Raw genomic sequence first — 20038 nt, forward strand, 5'->3', positions numbered from 1 at the left:
GAGCTCTGCTTGAGCCTGGGCTGTCTAGAAAAGGGCTAAAAAGGGGCTCAGAGGATTAGGAGGCAGGGAGCTCACCTTCAGTGTCCCAGCACCTGCTGTTTGGTTTCAACTTACTAGGTTCCTCTGAGGAAATCATAGTCTAAGGAAATGGTAATTTTCTGGTTGAGGATAAGTAGTAGGGAAGAAGGCCCTTGCTCACCCAAGGTTACAGGCCATAACTGAACAAGTCCCAAGGTGTGCTTCATCAGTTGCGGTTCTGAATTGGCTTTGGGGTGAATGCTCAAGTATTACAAAACCATGCCTCTGACATTATATTAGTTTGTTCTCACACTGCTATAAAGATACTACCCAAGACTGTGTAATTTATGAAGGAAAGAGGTTTTAACTCACAGTTCCACATGGCTGGGGAGGCCTCAGGAAACACAATCATGGCGGGAGGGGAAGCAGGCACCTTCTTCACAAGTCGGCAGGAGAGAGAAATGCAGGCAGGGGGAATGGCAAATGCTTATAAAGTCATCAAATCTTATGAGAACTCACCATCACAAGAACATCATGGGGGAAACTGCCCCCATGATCCAATTACCTCCCTCCCTCGATTTGGGGCTTACAGGTACCTCCATCGACACATGGGGGATTACAATTTGAGATGGAGATTTGGGTGGGGACACAGAGCCAAACCATATCAGACATCATTCAGTTAATTCCGTTTTAATTATTATTAATACCTCAAAATGAATCTCCTCCCCTTCTGCTTTCAGCCATTCTTTCCAAAAGCATGGAGCATAGTCTTCAGTATGTCGCTGTAGTTAGAAAGTTTCCTTCCCCTTGACAAATTTGATGGATTCATCTCCTTTCTTTAATTACAGCCAGTCTTGGTTACAAGTGAATCTCCTGTTGCATTATTTCTATTTTATGTTGGATTGTGTTTCATTCCTTGTATACCTCTAGTGCAGCCTCACCCACTACTTTAAAATTATTTCCTGGTCTGTTTACTTTTTCTTAAAGCATCTATTTGGAGGGTGGTAGAGCTGTGAGCTCAAGCTTGATTACTTCAACTATTTGGAGAATTAAGCTCCTCAAATCACTCTCATTTAGGATTTAATTTTATTTTGGAGATGTGTGCTTTACTCATGTGCTTCGAGAGATCCATGATTTATGAAATACTTTTAACACATTTCTTGCACTTCTATAGGAATGTGGCTGCCAGAGATCCGTTGCTTCCTGGGGATAGTTGGCGTAGATTTGTACTACAGCAGTCATATTAAATCAAAGCTCTTGCTTCCATGGAGCCAAATTGGAGTTTAGACTCTCCTTCAGCATGATGTTCCCAGTGGTACCATCAGTCCATGAGATGGCATGTGGCTACAACTTCTGCCATCTGTGCACTAGACTTTGCTTTGGCTCAGCTGAGTGTGTTACTATTTCAGTGTTCATCTAAATGAATTATTATATGACTAAAATATAAATACAAGAAATGGAGCTATATGTAATCATCATAAACTTTTAAAATCTCATAATAAATGTACAAACCCTTCATCAGTGACTTCCTTCTCTTTTTCTCACATTAAAACAGGACCTTGACTACTTATAACTTACTTATTTCCTATGCAGCCTGTGAGCTGATGGCAAGGACCCTACAAACGCCAGAATAATGACTGGTAAGTAAAATGGCTGCCTGGAAGATGAAAAGGCCAGGGTGGAACAGTTTTTAGGCAATGAACTCATGAACCTAAACTGAGTCCATCCCAGGCTCAGTGCTTTAGAATCCAGCACAGGTGAACTTACTCATAAGAGGCTAAGCCCTAAGGTGATGCAGATCACCTTAGTGAATATACATATCACTTATTATATATATATAATATGTAATATATGTAACATTATATATATATATACATATATATATATGTGTGTATATATATATATATGTATATATATAAAACAAGAAAGGAAAATACCTTTTCTTCATAAACTCTGCAAGTTTATTGAACACACTGCCTGGTCCACAGGCTAGCATGTAGGAAATTGATCCTCATTAGGGTGAGGGAGGACATGCTTATGAGGAGAGGCAAATAGATAAATAAGTAAACTACTTCTGCCCCCCAGATGAGGAAACTGCAATAAGTTGAGCACTCAGGCTTTGCTAAAGGGTATTTCTCATCATGTTAGTCACCCCTTCCGGGACACTGGTGAACAAAAAAGAAACAATCCCTTGACTGTACCCCTAACAAAGCTTCTGAAAGAGAAAATGGGAGAAAAAAAGAGAAAAGAGCCGTGCATCAAAATAACATAAATCTTTTATTGAAAGTCACTTTACTGATGTTACAATGAGAGTAACATAGAAAACTGTGGTATCTTATTAGCTTCAGAAGTGAATACTAGTAAAACTGTGCCAGAAATTTGAACCTTAAGTTACAGTGACCTTTAGAAACATCAAGATTTTGTTTACCTACAATGTAAGAACAATTTTATAACTTGAACAGCCATAAAACAAATCACACTTGCTCAGGAAAGCAGTTGCCATATACATTCCCATTGGTGTTTGCCAGAACCCCAGTAATTATTAAAATAGCTTAACGAACCTGAAGTGCAGAGTAGCAGAGAAATGTTGAAATAATGCAAATCTAAGTATATATACATGATTACCTGATTACCAAAGGTGAAACCATGCTGCTATTTACAGCTCCCCATGGGGTGGCTTCCACCATCTGTAGATGGACATCACCTGTCAAAGGTGATAGACGTGGAAAACACTAGTGTTGACCTACTGCTGGCTAACATGTAAGCTACTATGTTTAGGTAAAACACCCAGTTTCTCAAAGATGTCTTTTACAGATGCTGGGGAGGGGCAAGTCTTCCAGCAAGTTAAAAAAGGAGTGCATGCTTAGTTATCCTGAATAAACCTTTTTTTAAGCACTTTTGCAGTTAGTGTAAAAAAAAAAAAAGTTTTTCTATACAAAACAAAGGTGTTGGGTCATTTTTGCCCTTTAAAAAGACTGGTTGTAGAATCAGAGTTTGATTTTGTGCTGGATTGGAAAAGAAAAGTGGGGTTTCTAATCAGGCAGTGATACACATATATAGTTTAGCAGGAACTTCTGTATTATTACTAAGAATTAACTCATATCAGCTGTTTCTGCATTGTGTTACCTTGCACAACTTAGCACCGCTATATTTAAAGACTGGGGTTATTTGCATTATTTTAGAGCTTAACCATCCAACACAAATCACAGCCTGAAAATTCATAAAATAAGAGGCTAAGCTCTAAAATGAATGTAGATCAGCATATTATATATATATATATATTTTTTTTTACAAGAAAGAAAAATACCTTTTCATCATAAACTCTGAAACTTTATTGATGATTCTGTATGTGCATTAATTTTAGTCTCATTGTATGCCTTTTTGTAAAACAAAACCAAAAACACATATTGGGTGGTACTGATTTCAAGGATACTTAAAAACATGAAATGATGATTACCTGATCAAAAGCCTGCCAGCCTTGAAACCTCCCCATATGATACAGGTTCTATAACAATGCAACAGGGATGTGTCAGGCAGGAGTGACCAATCTATCATGGACTGGACCACAAAGTATTCACAGAGCCAACACTAAACTGCCAAGCATGTCTGTCTTAGGCATCCAGAACCTCTCTTCCCACCACACCCCTCGTGACAATGTGTGCTCTCCTGCACATATGGCTTCAGGAATCTTCCTGTGGATTTCCAATCTGTGTCTATGCTAGGACTAAATGCCCCATAGTCTCCCAAAGTTCACTGCTTCTTATCTCCTCTCCATCTTGAAATTCACACTCTTTGGACTTCCTAAGTTGAATTAGCTGCTCGTGTGCCAGTGGGTGAAGATAAAGATGACTGCCACCTTTACTCCCTAGGGCATCTTAGGGTTCTCTCAAGTGACAACTTAGCCAAAGGAACTGACATCTGCAACAGAGAAAGTTCCTAGTCAGGAAAAAAGGGCTGCACAGCTACTGAAGGGGGAGCTACTTGGGAAGCAGAATGGTTCCAGAAGCATCCCTCAAAATCTCACTGTGAGAATGCTTACTGTTTGTCAGACCATGGAAATAAAGAACAAAAGTACTAGTTAGACAGGTTTTTGGTTTTGAATGTTTTGTTTTTTCTGCTTACAAACAACCAGAAGATGCTCCATCTGAAGAACTAACAAAGCAATGAATAAAAAGTAGCAACTGTGTCCTACTTTCTAAAGTCCTGCTGTATCTTTGCTGTGCATCTGCAGATGTGGCAGAAAAACTCCTCTTGGAATTAAAAGCATCTCCCCCACAGAGCATATGCTATGAGCATGTGCCAACAATTCCCAACAGGTGTACTTTTAACAGCTGGGCTACTCACACACAGTTGGGATGGACTGCTGCTGCTCAGCCGATTTTTAAAAGAGCAGACTGGGCCCCTCATTATATTATACTATCAACAGGAAACTGTCAAAGTCCATAGTCCTTCCATGCCAGGAGAAAAGTTGCTGCATCCACAACCAGAGTAGCCTTATCCATTCAAAAAACATCTCAGGAGGAAAAACAAAAACAACAAAAAAACATTTGAGCCCCAAATTAATCCCTATTCCATAGAAATGTTTGCTTCCTATACATCTTAAACTATACTAGCAAGAATGAGAAATTTATCTTGACTCATACACTTAACGGCATAGATAGGTATTTAGGTGGCAGTTTTAGGAAAAAAACAAAAATGAAAGGAAAAATATAATTAAGAACATAAAAAGATATGATGCTGCAAATGGGAGTCAGAGCGTTTCATGGAAAATTCATGCCAACTTACCAACTGGTAGGGTGATATTTACAATATGCTGCCCATGTGGGCATTCAGTGGCAGCAGCCAGATGTGTCCTATCACACTGTGCCAGCAGCTGTCTCCTCCCTCTCACTCCTGCCAGTTGTTAACTTGGCTCTCCTCTTCCCATATAACTACTCAATAACCTGTCAATGAATTCCCTTTCCTTTAAATAAAATAAAGTAAAATAGTCTTTTCTTTAGATAAGGATTTATTATCATGTTGAATAACATACGGAAATATTTAAAGTAATATATATATATGGTTAAAATAGAACTACATGACAATAGGAAATGAATGGTTAAAATGAATAATAAACAAACCTGATTTTAAAACACTGAAAAAAAGTGAATAGAAATACTATATATCTTCTGGTCGAAAGGTAACTGTAAAACATAAAAAACAAAATCCCAAAAAAGGTAACAGGTAAAGTAGCCACAAGAGATCTGGGACAATACATAGGATTAAATTATGCAGATAAGCAAGAGAGTCACAGAAAAGAAATGTAAGCCTGCCATGAAATTCAAACATAAATAGTCATTCTCTGAAAGTGCACAGAATATCCAATTTTATCTTTCTGACACCACCTTTAGAAACCCTATTAATGTTACTTTCAGAAATTCTATGCTGGACTGACCTTATATACAAACACAACTGTAAAATCCTTTTTAAAGCAAGACGGAAGAGAGAGAAACTGTGGCATCACTTAATAAAGCACCAATATCAAAGTGAAAAATAAGTTGGCATTTTAAGTCCACATTTGCTTTATTCGCCATTTTTTAAAGGAACAACTCTAATAATAAGTTATTCCTAATCGAGACTCCTAGTTTCTTGTTAAAAATACAGCAACCACAGCGAATTGAAAGCCCTTACCATGTTGCACTGTCTGAGAAGTACTGATTTATTCCTTTCCACAGATTGCATGTGCCCTAGGGATCATTTCCAGCCTGCAGAGTTCAGAGGACCATGCCACTTCCCATGTAAATAAAAAGTTGCTGGATGCAGAGGACAGTTCATGTGGCTAGTCCATCCTTAAGGACTCCCTGCTATCCCGCACCTTCCTGTTGACACTTACTGGAGTGTCACTTACTGATTTAAGTGTTCCTTTAAATCAGGGTTTACTGCACTGCAATGACTATGGATAAATGGAACATGTCGGGCAGCAGGGTGCCAGTCTATAATCTTATCAATGCATAAAACCTTAGAAAGGGGAAAAAGGCATACAATGGAACACAAAGGCCAAATAACTGCTCTCTTCTGCTTAGCAATGATTCTGTAGTGGACTGGGAAATATATAAATATTAGTTACATGATATAAACTGTTATATGTCCTCAAAGTTTCCTCCAAAATAGATATTTAAAAAGAAACAATGCTGTGCTTGTATATTTAATGCTACGGGTTCACATTCTACCTACCTCATTGGGTGAAAAGTCATAAATATTTAGATGTAATGCCTCTAGAACCCCAACCATGAGTACAGATATAGATACTTCTTGAAACTATCCCTTGAGACTATAAATTTGTCAGTGAATCCCACAAATGGCTCTAAGAATATTTAAACATGGGAGATAGAGTAGATTCTAAAAATAGAACATTAAAGTTACCGTATACCTAAAATCATAATCTCTACAAATAGAAAAAGTTTCATTCTGTTTCACAGGAAGGTTATTACCAAGGTGGGCGATTACAAACGATATGCCTCCAGAGCAACCATGTCTCCGAAAAGGCACATGATAATGATTTTCATTAGAAATAATAACTTCATGTAAAAATAACTTAGGTGAGGGAAGACAGACGGATGGATGATAGACAGAGATGTGTTAACTTCTCAGCTAGCCATTTGTGGATTCTTTCAAATTAGAGCTTGTGTAACTGTAACTAGGAAGCATATTTACATGAGGCACCTTACATTCAAATCTATAAACTCTTTTATAGTCAAAATAAACCTTATAGCATTAGCCTTTTATACACTCAATACCAAGAAACATTCAGTGCATGTTACAGTGATCGTGGTAAAAAATCACTTTATTTGCTACATCTTTCAATCTGGCTGCCCTTCTGTCCTTTGCTTGAGCTATGTGGCAACACTATCCAACACTCACCCAAACCTTCCTGTAATGAAAAATGCTGTTTTACAATACGCAATTTTGGAACATTAAATTGCTTTCCAAACATTTCAAAGACTTTCAGAAGAGAGGTCCATTACGGAAGACACACAGTATAAAACGCTGCCTTCTAACTCAGCCCTTCAGTTTGGGCATCATATGTAATCACATGTAATCAGTTTGATTACATACAAAGATGAGATGGATTTTGTCCATGGATACTATGGGAGAGGATCAAATTTAGAGAGTTTTTCTGAAACCCTGTCTGCAGATTCTATTCCTCTCAAGAACACACAGAAAATGAGGAAATCAGAAGTATACTTCAGAGCAGACCATGTGACTGAGCGCATCAACTTCCAGCCTCATTAGGGTAGCTAGCTTTGTTTTGGAATGACAGCTCTGCATAACAGCTATCGAACTTTGGTGTTAAAGAAGGGGCTTTTAACATAGACTCTTACTTTCCCATGGATTAAAAAATATATGGTTCAAAGCATCAGATTCTTTCCCCCTGCCAGCTGTTAGAGTAGCTTCTCAGTTGCTGCATTTCTGTGGTTTAGATCTAATTTAACCCTTTATGAACAGTGAGGCTGCCCAGCTCAGACAGTAGAATCTTCCATCATCTTGCTTCAATCAGTACAGAATGACTTGCTGGGACTCACATCCCAGTGATGACAAATATCCTTAATCAACAGTGTCAGAGTTGTTTTTGTTAAAACAAGTCATTCATTTCACAGATAAGAGTGACTAATGTTTTGTGAAGGAACAAAACTTCAGGCCACAGAGTTAGAGTATTGGCAAGTCAGAAGCTACCAGCTCACTGGCAGTATGTGGTCTCATGTGTCTTTGGTGCACTTGCCTAATCTCAGCAGGACACACTGCTGAGGGACTGGCTCACTGGGATGAGATGGGAGGGATGGATGGGAGGGATGATTTCCAGGGAGCAGCCCATCAGCAGCAGAGTGGGCTCCTGCATCAGCAAACTGTGGAGGCCAGAAGTTTTGCTGAGCATTTTGTTCTCTCATTCAATTACTTAACTGCCTCCAGACTGTGCACAGTTTAAAGGTAGCCATGACAGAAAACCGCTGTCATCAAGGAAGTGTGATCTCATGTTTTGGACAAATACCAATTATGGAGAGACACATTTACAGTATTGACCACTGTATTTACAACATCGCCTGCTTATAGTCTTTGAAGATCACTGAACAGATGACGATGATGTGACTGTGACTGAATTTTTAGGCATTTGGCAAAATACACTTGTGTGTAACAGCTGCTTTTTTAAAATTTTTAAAAATGTTACATATATACAATTGTCCTTGTATGCTAATATAAATATGAAAAGTAAAAAACAAAACAAAAATAAAAATACATGTTTAAAGTTAGCCTGTGGGATATTGGTCTCTCAAAGCTTTAAAGTCCTGCAGAAAAATCCTATATGCCTTAGCCCTGCATGCTCGTTTCTATTATGGGATGTTGTTTCCTTAAATATAGAAAACAATAAACAGAAGCTTCATGCATATAGCATTACTGTTTACAATGAGGATGTGCTTCAGAATGTCAAGTTCTGAATCCACTATTGTCCCTTAGGAAACTTGCTACATTTTGGGTCATGTGAGTTAATTTAATGAATATTTCTACATATTATCTGTCATGCGGATTATCCATTAACATACCAGTACCTTTATTGTTCCATGTTATAGTGTAACATTTCAGTAGTTCTTTTCATGGTTAAATCCAAGCCAATGACAAAAAGAAAATGGTAACCAGATGTGAGACTCGGCTTCCTCTCCTCTGTAGCATCTCAGAGGGTCTTCATATAGTCTGAAGAGCAGATAGACTTTTAGTGATTCCATGAGCCTGGGATTCTATAAAAGTTGAAGTAAACAGTTTCGATGTATCACATGTAAACAGTTGATCTTAAATGGATGTCTCCCATAGCTGCACAACAGAGAAGAGCAAAATTGCACATTGTAAAAGCAGGAAGCAGGTTTATTCTGAGTAGGAGATGAAAAAGATTCAGTGATTCCATCCATATGTATGTGATCGTGGATGCACACTCTTGCAAAGTCTAATAAATGGATAGAATAAAAACTCCAACTTTTAGTTTTCTCCTTCTGAAAACCTGTGTCTCAACCTTTTTAACAACAGCTATCTTTTGATACAAAAACCATCACATCCTAATTTAATGTTACTAAACATTTTGAATAAAGTAAATATTGTGTCTCAAATGAATAAAAGAATTTAAAATATTATTTTTTAAGCTACACATGCCCTTCCTTTCCCCAGGATTCTGAGACAGCCAGCTAAAGCAGTGGTTCTCAACCTCATCTGCACATTACATTAATCTGGGGAGGTTTCCAAAATTCCATTTCCTAGGCAGCTCACCACACCAACTAAATAAAAATCTCTCTGGGTGGAACTCAGGCATCAGAATATTTTAAAAGCTTTCCTGATAATTCCCTTGTGCAGCCACGACAGAAAACCTCTGACATTTTTTTCTAGGGAGCTATCATTTTTGCAGGATCTTGTGTGGTAACATCTCCAAAAACACAAACTCTGACATGATAACAGCTGAGAGAGAATGTCCCCAACTTGCTGGAGCAAAACAATGATACAGACAATTTAGGAGGAAAAAAGTGGGGTGCTACACTTAGACAATTCTTTGAGGAGGGCAGGAACAACATCGGTCTCAGATTTCATTATCACACATCACATTGTGAACAACTAGATATCAATCAAGAAGTCTTTCATTAATTCAGAAAGCTGAATGCTGGGAATCTGAATTGTTTTGTTATCTTTTACCATTTCTCATATTAACATATAATGGTAATTTATTATGAGTAACAAAACACCAATGGTAGTTTTTAAAGACTTTTTGATTATAGTGATTGAAACAGCTTTTAATTATTTGTGCCTTCTTACTGACTCTTGAGTTAATCAAATTAAAATTTGAATAATCCACATTTACTTTGAACCACATAATTTATATTTGGAATCAAAGAGGTTCCAAAACATCTCTTGAGACCGAAAAGTCTAAGATCCCAAGACCTACCAGCAGCTAAAGATGCCAAGGCTTACAAGCTTTATTTATTTATTTATTTATTTATTTATTTATTTATTTATTTGCAATTACTTCTGAGAAGATCAACATTACAGCGTAAATGAACACCACAGAGCCTGGACATCAATAAAGGTAATTATTCCGTGGTTATATCCTTCACTTAAGTCTCTGAGGGTCAGTCTGTCTCTCTAAACTCCACTGTATCTCAGATTTCATATACTGATATGTTTCAGGAATGTTGTGAGACAGAGTGGCAGTGTCATTAAAATGTAAAAGGTGACATAGCAAAATACAGTTTTGTTTATTCTAGGTTTTAATATATTAGCTACAATAATATATAAATACATAGCAATTATACAAAATACATCTAGACTGTATCAATGCAGATTAAACTATTTACACATATAAATCTGAAGCCCAAAGCCCCAAGAATCTCCTTATTTTCAAGTTTGTTTTTTTTATTTTCTTAGGAATAAAGGTAGAAAAATGACTCTCTCTCTCTCTCTCTTAAAATATAAACTCATAAATAAATGATAATGACTGAACATGTAAGCACATGGAAGAGGTTTCCACATACCCTGGCACTTTGTCGGTTCACTTTCTTCTCCTCATCAGGAAGTGGAGGCATTGGGTAAGGGTATTTTCTGCTGGAGGCAATAGACCCAGTTGATGAAGAAGGAGACTTGGCAGGAGATAAAGTCCTGAGATGTTGAGAACGTGAAATAAATATCATGTGATTGTGTAACATTTTTCAAATATCTGAAAAGTAGGTTCAGAACAAACCCTCTGACTTCTAACTTTCATATGCCACTACTGCAAAGATTTAACTACTTGGAAGACACTGTGACATTCTCAATACTGAAATGCTGCAATTTTATTTTCCTGATTTCATGACTGCAATGGATTAAATGTTAGTACACAGAATGATACTTTTCAACTACAAGCCACTAAAAATATGTCCTATGGAATAGATAAAAAGCTAAAATGGACAAGGTATGAAATTATTCTAAGAGCTTATAATGACAAATTAAGTGTATAAAATATTAATATTATGGCTTATTTTTACCACTTAATGTAAAAATGTTTACATACAATAATTCTATCTTAAGATCTTAAAATCCATTACAATTGATATATTTATTAGTTGCTAAATCACACACCAGTTTACACAACACTCATGCATTCAGAGGCCAGTGTGTTAGTTGTGAAGGAACAAAGGCAAATACAGGGCTTTTAATAATAAATTAGTAAACATGCAAGCAGTAAGGAGTGCAGAGTTCCAGCCAAACAAAGTCTGATGAGGACATACAAAAAATAGCCTAATTCATCCCTACAATCAGCATTTCTATGTAAGCTGTTGGTGTATTATGCTGTACATGATTGATTTTGCATGTGTAGTGGTAATTTGAGACTAAGCTGAACATACTAGACTAGCCCATATCTATTGCTAATTTGTCTTTAAAGTGAAAAAAGAAAGCTGAGTAAAAAATGTCTACTCATATCAATGAAAAGCAGACGTGACAACTATGGTAGCTACTCCATTCACAAACGTTACCACTACACATCCACTGCTCCTTATTCCCTGGTGCAAGATGGGAAAAACCCACATCACTGAACTGGTTACACTGCCACATTATAGCACAAGTATTTATTTCAGTGGAATATACCTCATCTGCTGTGACTGACCCAGCCTGGGAACGTTAGTAGGGGGAAGGAGCAGCACTGGGTAGGTCAAGATCTACTGTCTACACTGCTTTCAATAGCATAAAGATGTCTTTTTTCCTCCCTTGTTTTAAATTTTGGTTTGCATGCATGTCATATCCTTTGCTCTGGTTCTGCCATAGTTTTCATACTAATTTCCATTTTATGGACACTGAATTCAAGCTAAAGTTTGAGAATAATTTTTCCTACACACCATAAGATAGTAGTGAACATTCTTGATAGATTTTAAGAATGAAGAATTTTAAGAATTGAAGTGGTGCAATTCACTTTTAATCTGTAACTCCTATTTTTGAAAAACGGTCAGGACCACTCCTTTGCATGAATGCTTAGACCACGGCAACTGTTTGATTTCTCCTATGTTAATGCTCTCCATTGCTAAGCGGATAGGTGTAACTTATACTAGTATTTCCAATTCTCTAAAGTTCTATTAAAGCAATGTTCTACTTCTTATTTTTCTAATAGAGAAATTAATTTATTTTAGAAAAAACATTTTAAATAGGACTGTGATATTTAAAAAACAAATTTGGTACATGTAAGGTGATGGCAAACTTCTGCATTTAAATATCTAAATACACCTTTCTAAAATGAGGACTAGTAATCTGGCATCAGCTTTTTAGCCTAATCACTACTGATAAAATATCCAAGTTCAGGAAAGCTAGCAAGGTACACAAACAAATAATTAAATCTTGTTTTCTTTAGGGGATCATGCAAAATGGGGCATCTTTTTAATCTGCTGCAGCAGGTGCACGCACAGCATTAGCTATTAGCTTTTAGCTTCACAGTCATTCCAGCTATAACTTGGCCATGGTCCAGATGGCCAGCCTGGTACATGTACAAAGCCATTCCAAGGAGGGGTGCTGAAGGTCCAGTCTTCTTCTCAAATATCTTTCCATGGGCAAAGCCAATTTAGAACAAAAACAGGAGGTTTTCTCCAGAACCCCAAAGAAATTGCACATATACTACTTCTTAAAATAACATGCTAATTAATTGACATCTTGGACCCTCAGCAAAAGAATAGAAGCTGAAAAGGAAAGTTTTAGCAGGGGAAAGGGTCCTGGAGGCTGCATGGTAATGTGGCAGCACAAAAGTGATTATCTTGGGGGGATGGAGAGCACCAGAGCAGGAGTCAAAATAGGAGTAAAGAACAAGGTAGGGTAAAACACTTTATGGAAAATAAACTCAAAATTTCTCACAAATGTCTAAGAAAGACATTTATTCAAAGCCATTTCCAGGCTCTTTTCTGACCTTGATTGACTACTTGCCTGGCAGTTCCAAACTGGCTTTCACTTAAAGCCAGGCATCAGCCCAGCCCATTCACTTAAAAAGTAAAGTGCATCACTGGATACAGATAAACCATTATTATTACTGTATTTTATTTCAATTTTATTTTTTAAGACGGAGTCTCACTCTGTCACCCAGTCTGAAGTGCAGTTGGCATGACCTCGGCTCACTGCAGCCTCTGTCTCCTGGGTTCAAGCAATTCTCCTGCCTCAGCTTCCCAAGTAGCTGGGACTATAGGAGTATACCACCATGCCCAGCTAATTTTTGTATTTTTAGTAGAGACAGGGTCTCACTATGTTTGCCAGGCTGGGCTCAAACTCCTGACCTCAAGTGATCCACCTGCCTTGACCTCCCAAAGTGCTGGGATTATAGGAGTGAGCCACCCCGCCTGGCCCATTACTGTATTTTTAAACATGATATGTACCATAATGGGTGCCCTATTAGAATTATACATAAAGGTATATTTGTGTGCCAATGGATTATGATGTCTCTTGGGGCTACATCAAACTTCCTGGGATTACCTTCTGTATATATGCCTGTAAGGCTAATCTCAGTTCAGTTCTGCCCCCAAGTACAGGCTAAAAACCAGGCCAGTCACATGGAGAGGGACACAAGTCCATCTCTTATTTACTTGTGTTCATATGTGAATTTCATAGTAGGCTGATCCAGGAGAGTTTTTGTTTTTAATTTTATTTATTTATTTTTATTTATTTATTTATTTTTGGGATGGAGTCTCACTCTGATGCCAGGCTGAAGTGCAGTAGTGTGATCTCAACTGACTGCAGCCTCCGCCTCCTGGGTTCAAGCAATTCTCCTGCCTCAGTCTCCCAGATAGTTGGGATTATAAGCACACGCCACCATGCCCAGCTAATTTTTGTATTTTTAGTAGAGACGGGGTTTCACCATGTTGGCCAAGATGGTCTCTATGTCCTGACCTTGTGATCTGTCTGCCTCAGCCTCCCAAAGTGCTGAGATTACAGGCATGAGCCACGGCACCCAGCCTTGATCCAGGAAAATTTGTTAAGCGTACTAAGAGAAAAGTGGTCAGTATCCACTCTGCTACCTTAAATTAAGGTGAAATGGAAAAGGTACAGATTTTGGACTCAGAGCCAGGCTGTAGTTCTGGTTCTGACACTTACTAGCTGTGACACCTTGAGTTACTCTTTGTATCTCAGTTTCCCCCATCTGCAAAAATGTAATATGAATGCTTACACTCTAGGATGTGAGGAATAAAGGGATATCATAGGCACTTGATACACGATAGTTATAATTATTTGTTTCCTTTCAGAGTCACCAACAATTCCAAAGAATCATGGAGTGGACTCAAAAACCCTGATGAAATGAGTAATCAACGGAATAATACTCAAGAGTAAGTATACCTTCTAAGAGCTTATAAAGCACTTTCATCAACAGAACTGCATCCAGGATCTGGGTGTGGTGAGATAATGCTCTTGCCCTGATCTCATCTACTCCTTCCTGGTGGCCTGAATCCATGCAGAGTACAATCTGAGCAACCACTGTCATATCGAAACTGGATAAGGGGGCACAGCAGAGACATTGATCACTCGATATCTTTAAGCATTTGCCTTGCTCTCTGTAGCAGTGTGGCTACTATATTTTAAATGCTGGACTATATTTTGGATCAGTTTGCTGCAGATTGCATTTTGATAAGGTTAACACAAAGCCAACACCACATGGGTGTAATCTCGGCACTCTGAGAGGCCAAGGCAGGTGGATCACTTGAGCCCAGAAGTTTGGGACCAGCTTGAGCAACACAATGAAATCCTGTCTCTACAAAAAAACAATAAGGTGACTTTTGCCCTCACTGGTAGTTTTGACAGTAAAGGTAATCCTGCATGACCTGGCCACAGATGAAGCAGATCTGAACCTAAGCATAGAGCTGGCAAAGCACAAGCCAAGGTGTGGATGCACTTTGGGCCTCCTATATGAGGCTTGGCATGGATACAGAGTGGACGAAATCTCCCTTGCATTGGAATTACTGTGTTAAACGTTTTGGGCCATCTCAATTATTCACCACCACCACCACAGAAATTCTGTATTGATCAAGTTTTATCATCCTTATTAACCTAAAAATGAGAGTTAAATTATAACTGTCCACAGAACTTTATCTAACTTTGAAACATAAATATAATTTTTAACAATTAATTCTTAATTTTACTATCTACTGTAAGAATCAACATGTCATATTAGAAGAGAAAATAAAGGAACCCTCTAAAATTGCCCTTGCAGTTTTGCACGTGCAATCAGGGGTGCTAAAGCATTTCCCCATCCAAATTGCATTTAGTCATGTGGCTTCTGGGCAGACCTGGGTGCTGATTTTAAGAAACGTGACCTCTTTCTCTGAGAGTCACATAAACTACTCAGCTCACCCAGGGGAGGTGAACCAACTCTTCCGGGGTACCATTTTACAAATTATCACTGCAAGAATGCTAAATCTGTTTGGGAATAAAAGCCCTGACCCATCTAGCACCAAAGTCATTCTGTTTTGATTCCATGGCTGGTACAAATTACAATCTGCCCACAAGCCTGAGGAAAACAGAAAGGAGAAATAGGACTGCAGCTGAGCGAAGGTTCCAAGTAACAGTCAAAATCATCTTACCTGTCTTCCTGCCGTTGGCCATCTTGGGAGCTACAGATGAAGGTGGGATGTTTGAATGTGAGTGTATGTGTATGAGGTTCAGTGTGGGAAAGTGTGGGACAAGCAGAGGGACAGGGCAGAAGGGAAATATGGGGTATAAAAGCAGGATATATTTTTGTGAGCAGGCAGGAGTTATGCTTTCCTTGGGGTATATGCAAATGTTACGTATCAAATTAAAAGGCAGGTAGGTCTAATCATTTTCTCAAACTATACATAACTAAGCTAAATGGTACACTGGAAGAGAAAGTCCACCTTATACGGGTGCTGAGAGCTAAAAACACATGCATATTTTGATATCTGCTCAATGTTGACCCAAGTCATGGCAATCGGTAACATGAAAGCTTATTGTAAAATTGTCTTCAGAAGAGGTAGTAATTGAGTCCATATTTTTCCTTTACCTTAGCTGTCCACAAAGTGGTCAGATATAAAGTAGACATTTACCTCTAGGAAATCACTTTGATATTATAAAGGGTGAAAAATATCATTAAGAACTCTTGGAAATTCTTTCTGACCTGTAATGGTACACAGAGCTGCAGTGAATTGAGTGAATTTGATAGTTTCTAAAATGTAGCACTATTCTTCTATTTTGTAAGTCAATAATATATTTCCAGCTGCTTCCTGTTCTATTTGTAGTATTAGATGACAACATTTGTATTAGCATAAAAAGTTCCTTAAATGCTTTGTTGAGAATCTGTAAAACACTTCTCAGCACAGCCTTTCTCTGATAGGAAATGCTTATACTGAACAAATAAAACCTACTTCCACATACTCCCATGTGGTCAATGTTATCTCAATAATTTTCCAATTAGACCAAATTATTGTTTCTACTCCAAGTAAAATCCCATTACATTTCACTTAGTTTCTTTTTAACCTTTTCCTTGAGTTTTTGTATGCACTATGCACTCTTAGGCAGTAAGTAGGAAAAATGCATTATGAAACTGCTAGATTCTAGAAACAAAATTGTTCAGGTTAATAGTGCTTCTTTATTAGTGGAAAGTATGTTTCATGCCCAAAGAACACTACATAGCGTAAAATGAAGAGAAAGCTACTAAAAAGCTTAAGATGGTGATAGGGACATGCACTAAATGGCAACCCTTTCACATGGCTTTGTTTAACACATTCAGAAAAGAACCAGACTTGCTCACGAAGCTAAAAACAGAGTCAAAAGGCAGCAAATAAACAAGGACCCCTTTCCACCTACAGGAACTTGTATTGGGAGATACAAGATAGAGGGCCAGTCACACTACAGTATTTGTATGTGCTGGGAGAGTTTGAAAAGGATATAAAAATTAATTCATAAAATACCTAAAGTATGGTCCTTCAGTGTTTTTATTCACATCTTCTACCCACTTAGCTACATTATAGTCTCTTTTGAACCATGGGTTTAAATACCTGCAGAAAGCAATGGAAGGAACAAAGAAAGCAGAACAAGATAGAAAATCTGAAAATACACAGCACAAGCTTAGCAAGGATGTCTTCACCCTCCAAATGCAAGTGACCATGGCAAATAAACCAGAATGGATGTTGGGTGATTATGAGGCAGTTTATACAATGACATAAGAATAATCTCAGCTACAACAAGGCTCAAGGCATTCTACAAAGTATTCAACGTTTCTGGGAAAGCCTTTTCCAGTGGCTTCCCAAAGTGAATTACAAGCTCCCTTTCAATCACAATACAGTCAGCAGTCCCATTCATCCACCTCCAAAGTGGATTTTTCCAGGGCACCTCTCATTTGGCTTTTTGGTTTTTAAATGACAATGATGCTTTTTGAAAATATTCAGATGGCTGCAGTTCCAATCAGGCATTCGGGCATACGTGTGTATGCCCTAAGAACAATTAAAAGGAACAAAGTTCTCTTTCCAATATAAGAAGAAGGCTTTTACATGGCCACTATTTTACTCCCTATAGAGGATCCCAAGCTGGAGTCAACATGAAAGTATGTTCCAGTTGGCTCTGTAAGGAGCAGAAAGGGTCCCACTCTTCTGATCTTGGAGCCTCAATGCACATTAAGTGTGGTCCAAATAGGCCTCCATGATCTTGACGCTGGGTTTAGTAATTTAGTTGCAGCTGCAATGTTCCTTTCTCTTCTTTGTGCACTCCAGAATAAAGTGCTCATGTTTCCATTAGGAACCAGCCCTTAGAGGTTGCCTTCCAAGTGTCTGACCATGAATTGTGTGAATGACTGCCAGAGAATAATAATGACCTTAGTTAGCATTTCCCTGATGGATCTGGCAATGTTTCCATCAGAATTACTGTGCAAATTTTAAAGGTAATAAAATTGGAGGGACGTCTAAGCTGTTGGTTTTCCCCAGAGTTTCCTCTCATTTTTACCCTGGAAGCCAAGCAAAAATACATCCCCTTTAGAGTTTGCCCTTATAAAATTATGTAAACTTAACAAATTCTATATTGGAAGAATTTGGAGGGTTTTTTTCTTTTTTTCACTTAAAAAGTAACTTCTAGAGATACTATAGACAATAAAGATTCAAGCTCTATAAAACATAAGTTATTTATAAACAAACCAGGGGAAATTGTAAAATACGTTATTTGTTTTTTGTTACATTTTGCTTCTTTCCCCCATATTTAGTTATCGAACTGTTCATAAATACGTTTAAATTAAGACTACATTTCCAGTTATATAAAAATATCAGGTTATTTTTTCCACAGCCTTTTCCTTCATTTTTAGTCAAAATCAAGGTAGTATACAAAATAACATCGTGAAATTTTCTTCTGAAAGGGTTCAGTTGCTTTTTCTGCTTATAAGACCATTTTTGCTAAGATGGTATCTTCTGACTCAGAAACAACTCACACTAGTTTTGCCTTTAGCCGCAATCATTGCCAACTTGTGCTTTCACAGATAGCCAATTAAAACTTGCATAAAGATTTCTACTGAGACTCTCAACAAAAAGAAAAACTCAAAAAGCAAGTGCAGCCACAAATGAAGGCTAGTGTATGCTCTGGCCTGGGGAAAACTGGAGAAAAAGCCCATGCAGCTGTAATCAGGTGAAACATAGCCACACAGCAAACTGAGTCACCCACAGGCAGATGGCCACTTCCAGGAGGAGACATTTGTTCCTTTCACTGACAGTATTAGAAACTCAAAGGGCTAGTGCCACAGCTATTCCATGAATGCTGCAACAACATGGCTTGACTTGCACTTGATGGACTTTTTCTTGTTTCAGGGAGCATTTCAGAAGGCTGTGATCACTTCACCACAGAGTTTTTCACTGAAAAGAACTCTCAATTTTTTGTTCTTTCTGGGGATCTGCCCATGAAAATGTCTTCACAGTGAGCTTCCTAACAGCTCAAGGTCATGGTGGCTGGAGTGATGGGATTTTATCACATTGCAGTAAACCTACCTATGTGGCTTGACTTGGCATATAGCGCAACATGAAAAAAAAAAAAAAAAAAAATGCATTAGATGGGATAGGGGAGCTCTTTGTGTTCTCCAGGATGGAAAGGCAAAGGAAAATTAGCTGGTGCTGGCTGGACCAGGAGTACCTCCAAGCAAACATGGGGGCTTGCTCAAAGATCAAATGACCCTGTGTTCAGCCAAGGAAAGGACTTGGAGGGAGATTAAGTGGCAGCCCAGAATGAAGGGGCAGGTGGAGACTGACCTGTGATCCAGACTCCCTGTCTGGGGGCTGTCAGAGCCCCCTGGGCTTATGCCTTGGGATGGGACTGTCTGGGCGAGGGAGTGCCCAGGCTCAGGTGCTTGGGGCTCCCTCCTGTAAAAACACAATATATAATACAAAGTCTAAGCCAAAAAAAATTTTTACATCATGTACAACAATGAGGAAGATTCAAAAGTTTTGACTGGAAAAACAATACAATAAATGAGGACATTTTATTGTCTTAATTAGCAGAGCATGCATTTATAGTGCATGTTTTAATTCATGTTCCAATTTTTCATCTTTTGGAATAATGAGGTACTAAAGGGAATGCTGAGTAATGGACCTGAAATACCTCTTATTTGAAAAAATAAAAGATATATTAGTCTGTGGTCATTCTGCTCCTCATGCCGTCAAACAAATGATATTATACTATCAGAAGCAAATGAGATTACTTATATACGAAAAGTATTAAAAGTTTGCCAACATAATTCTTGATATGCTCCCTATCAGGAATCCTTGTAAGAATATGTGTGTGTGTGTGTGTGTGTGTGTGTGTGTGTGTGTGTGTGTGTGTAAATATATATAGATATATTTATATATAGAGAGAGACAGTTCCTGTGCAAGAAGGTATGTGAGAATTGTGGTCAGCTTCACAGACTTGGATCCATTTAATTAACATGAGTCATGTAACCAAAATCAGAAAAGTATGAAAAATCTGAGGGAGTCCTTAATTCTCCCTCACAAAGACGATCCTATTATAATGACATATTAAATATTATAAT

At 38.0% G+C, this 20038-nt stretch overlaps 1 protein-coding gene across 12 annotated transcripts in view; it reads right to left on the reverse strand.

Moving 5' to 3' along the window:
* Positions 1-2276: 2276 nt before the first annotated feature.
* ADAM22 (ADAM metallopeptidase domain 22) overlaps positions 2277-20038 on the reverse strand; it is a 253225-nt gene continuing 235463 nt past the window's right edge. For 5 of the 12 annotated variants that reach the window (XM_017536485.1, XM_017536482.1, XM_017536481.1 and 2 more), the window contains 2 exons: positions 10560-10683; positions 2277-8859 (listed from right to left, as the gene is read on the reverse strand). In XM_017536485.1, the coding sequence (XP_017391974.1) occupies positions 8839-8859; positions 10560-10683 (145 nt within the window). In that variant the 3' untranslated portion in view covers positions 2277-8838. Of the gene's footprint in view, positions 8860-10559; positions 10684-16949; positions 17037-19259; positions 19371-20038 lie in introns of all 12 variants that reach the window. The other 7 variants (XM_017536480.1, XM_017536475.1, XM_017536471.1 and 4 more) reach the window with 2 other exon arrangements.

The sequence above is a fragment of the Cebus imitator genome, unplaced genomic scaffold (genome assembly GCF_001604975.1).
Source record: "Cebus imitator isolate Cc_AM_T3 unplaced genomic scaffold, Cebus_imitator-1.0 Scaffold98, whole genome shotgun sequence".
NCBI classification, from domain to species: Eukaryota; Metazoa; Chordata; class Mammalia; order Primates; family Cebidae; genus Cebus; species Cebus imitator.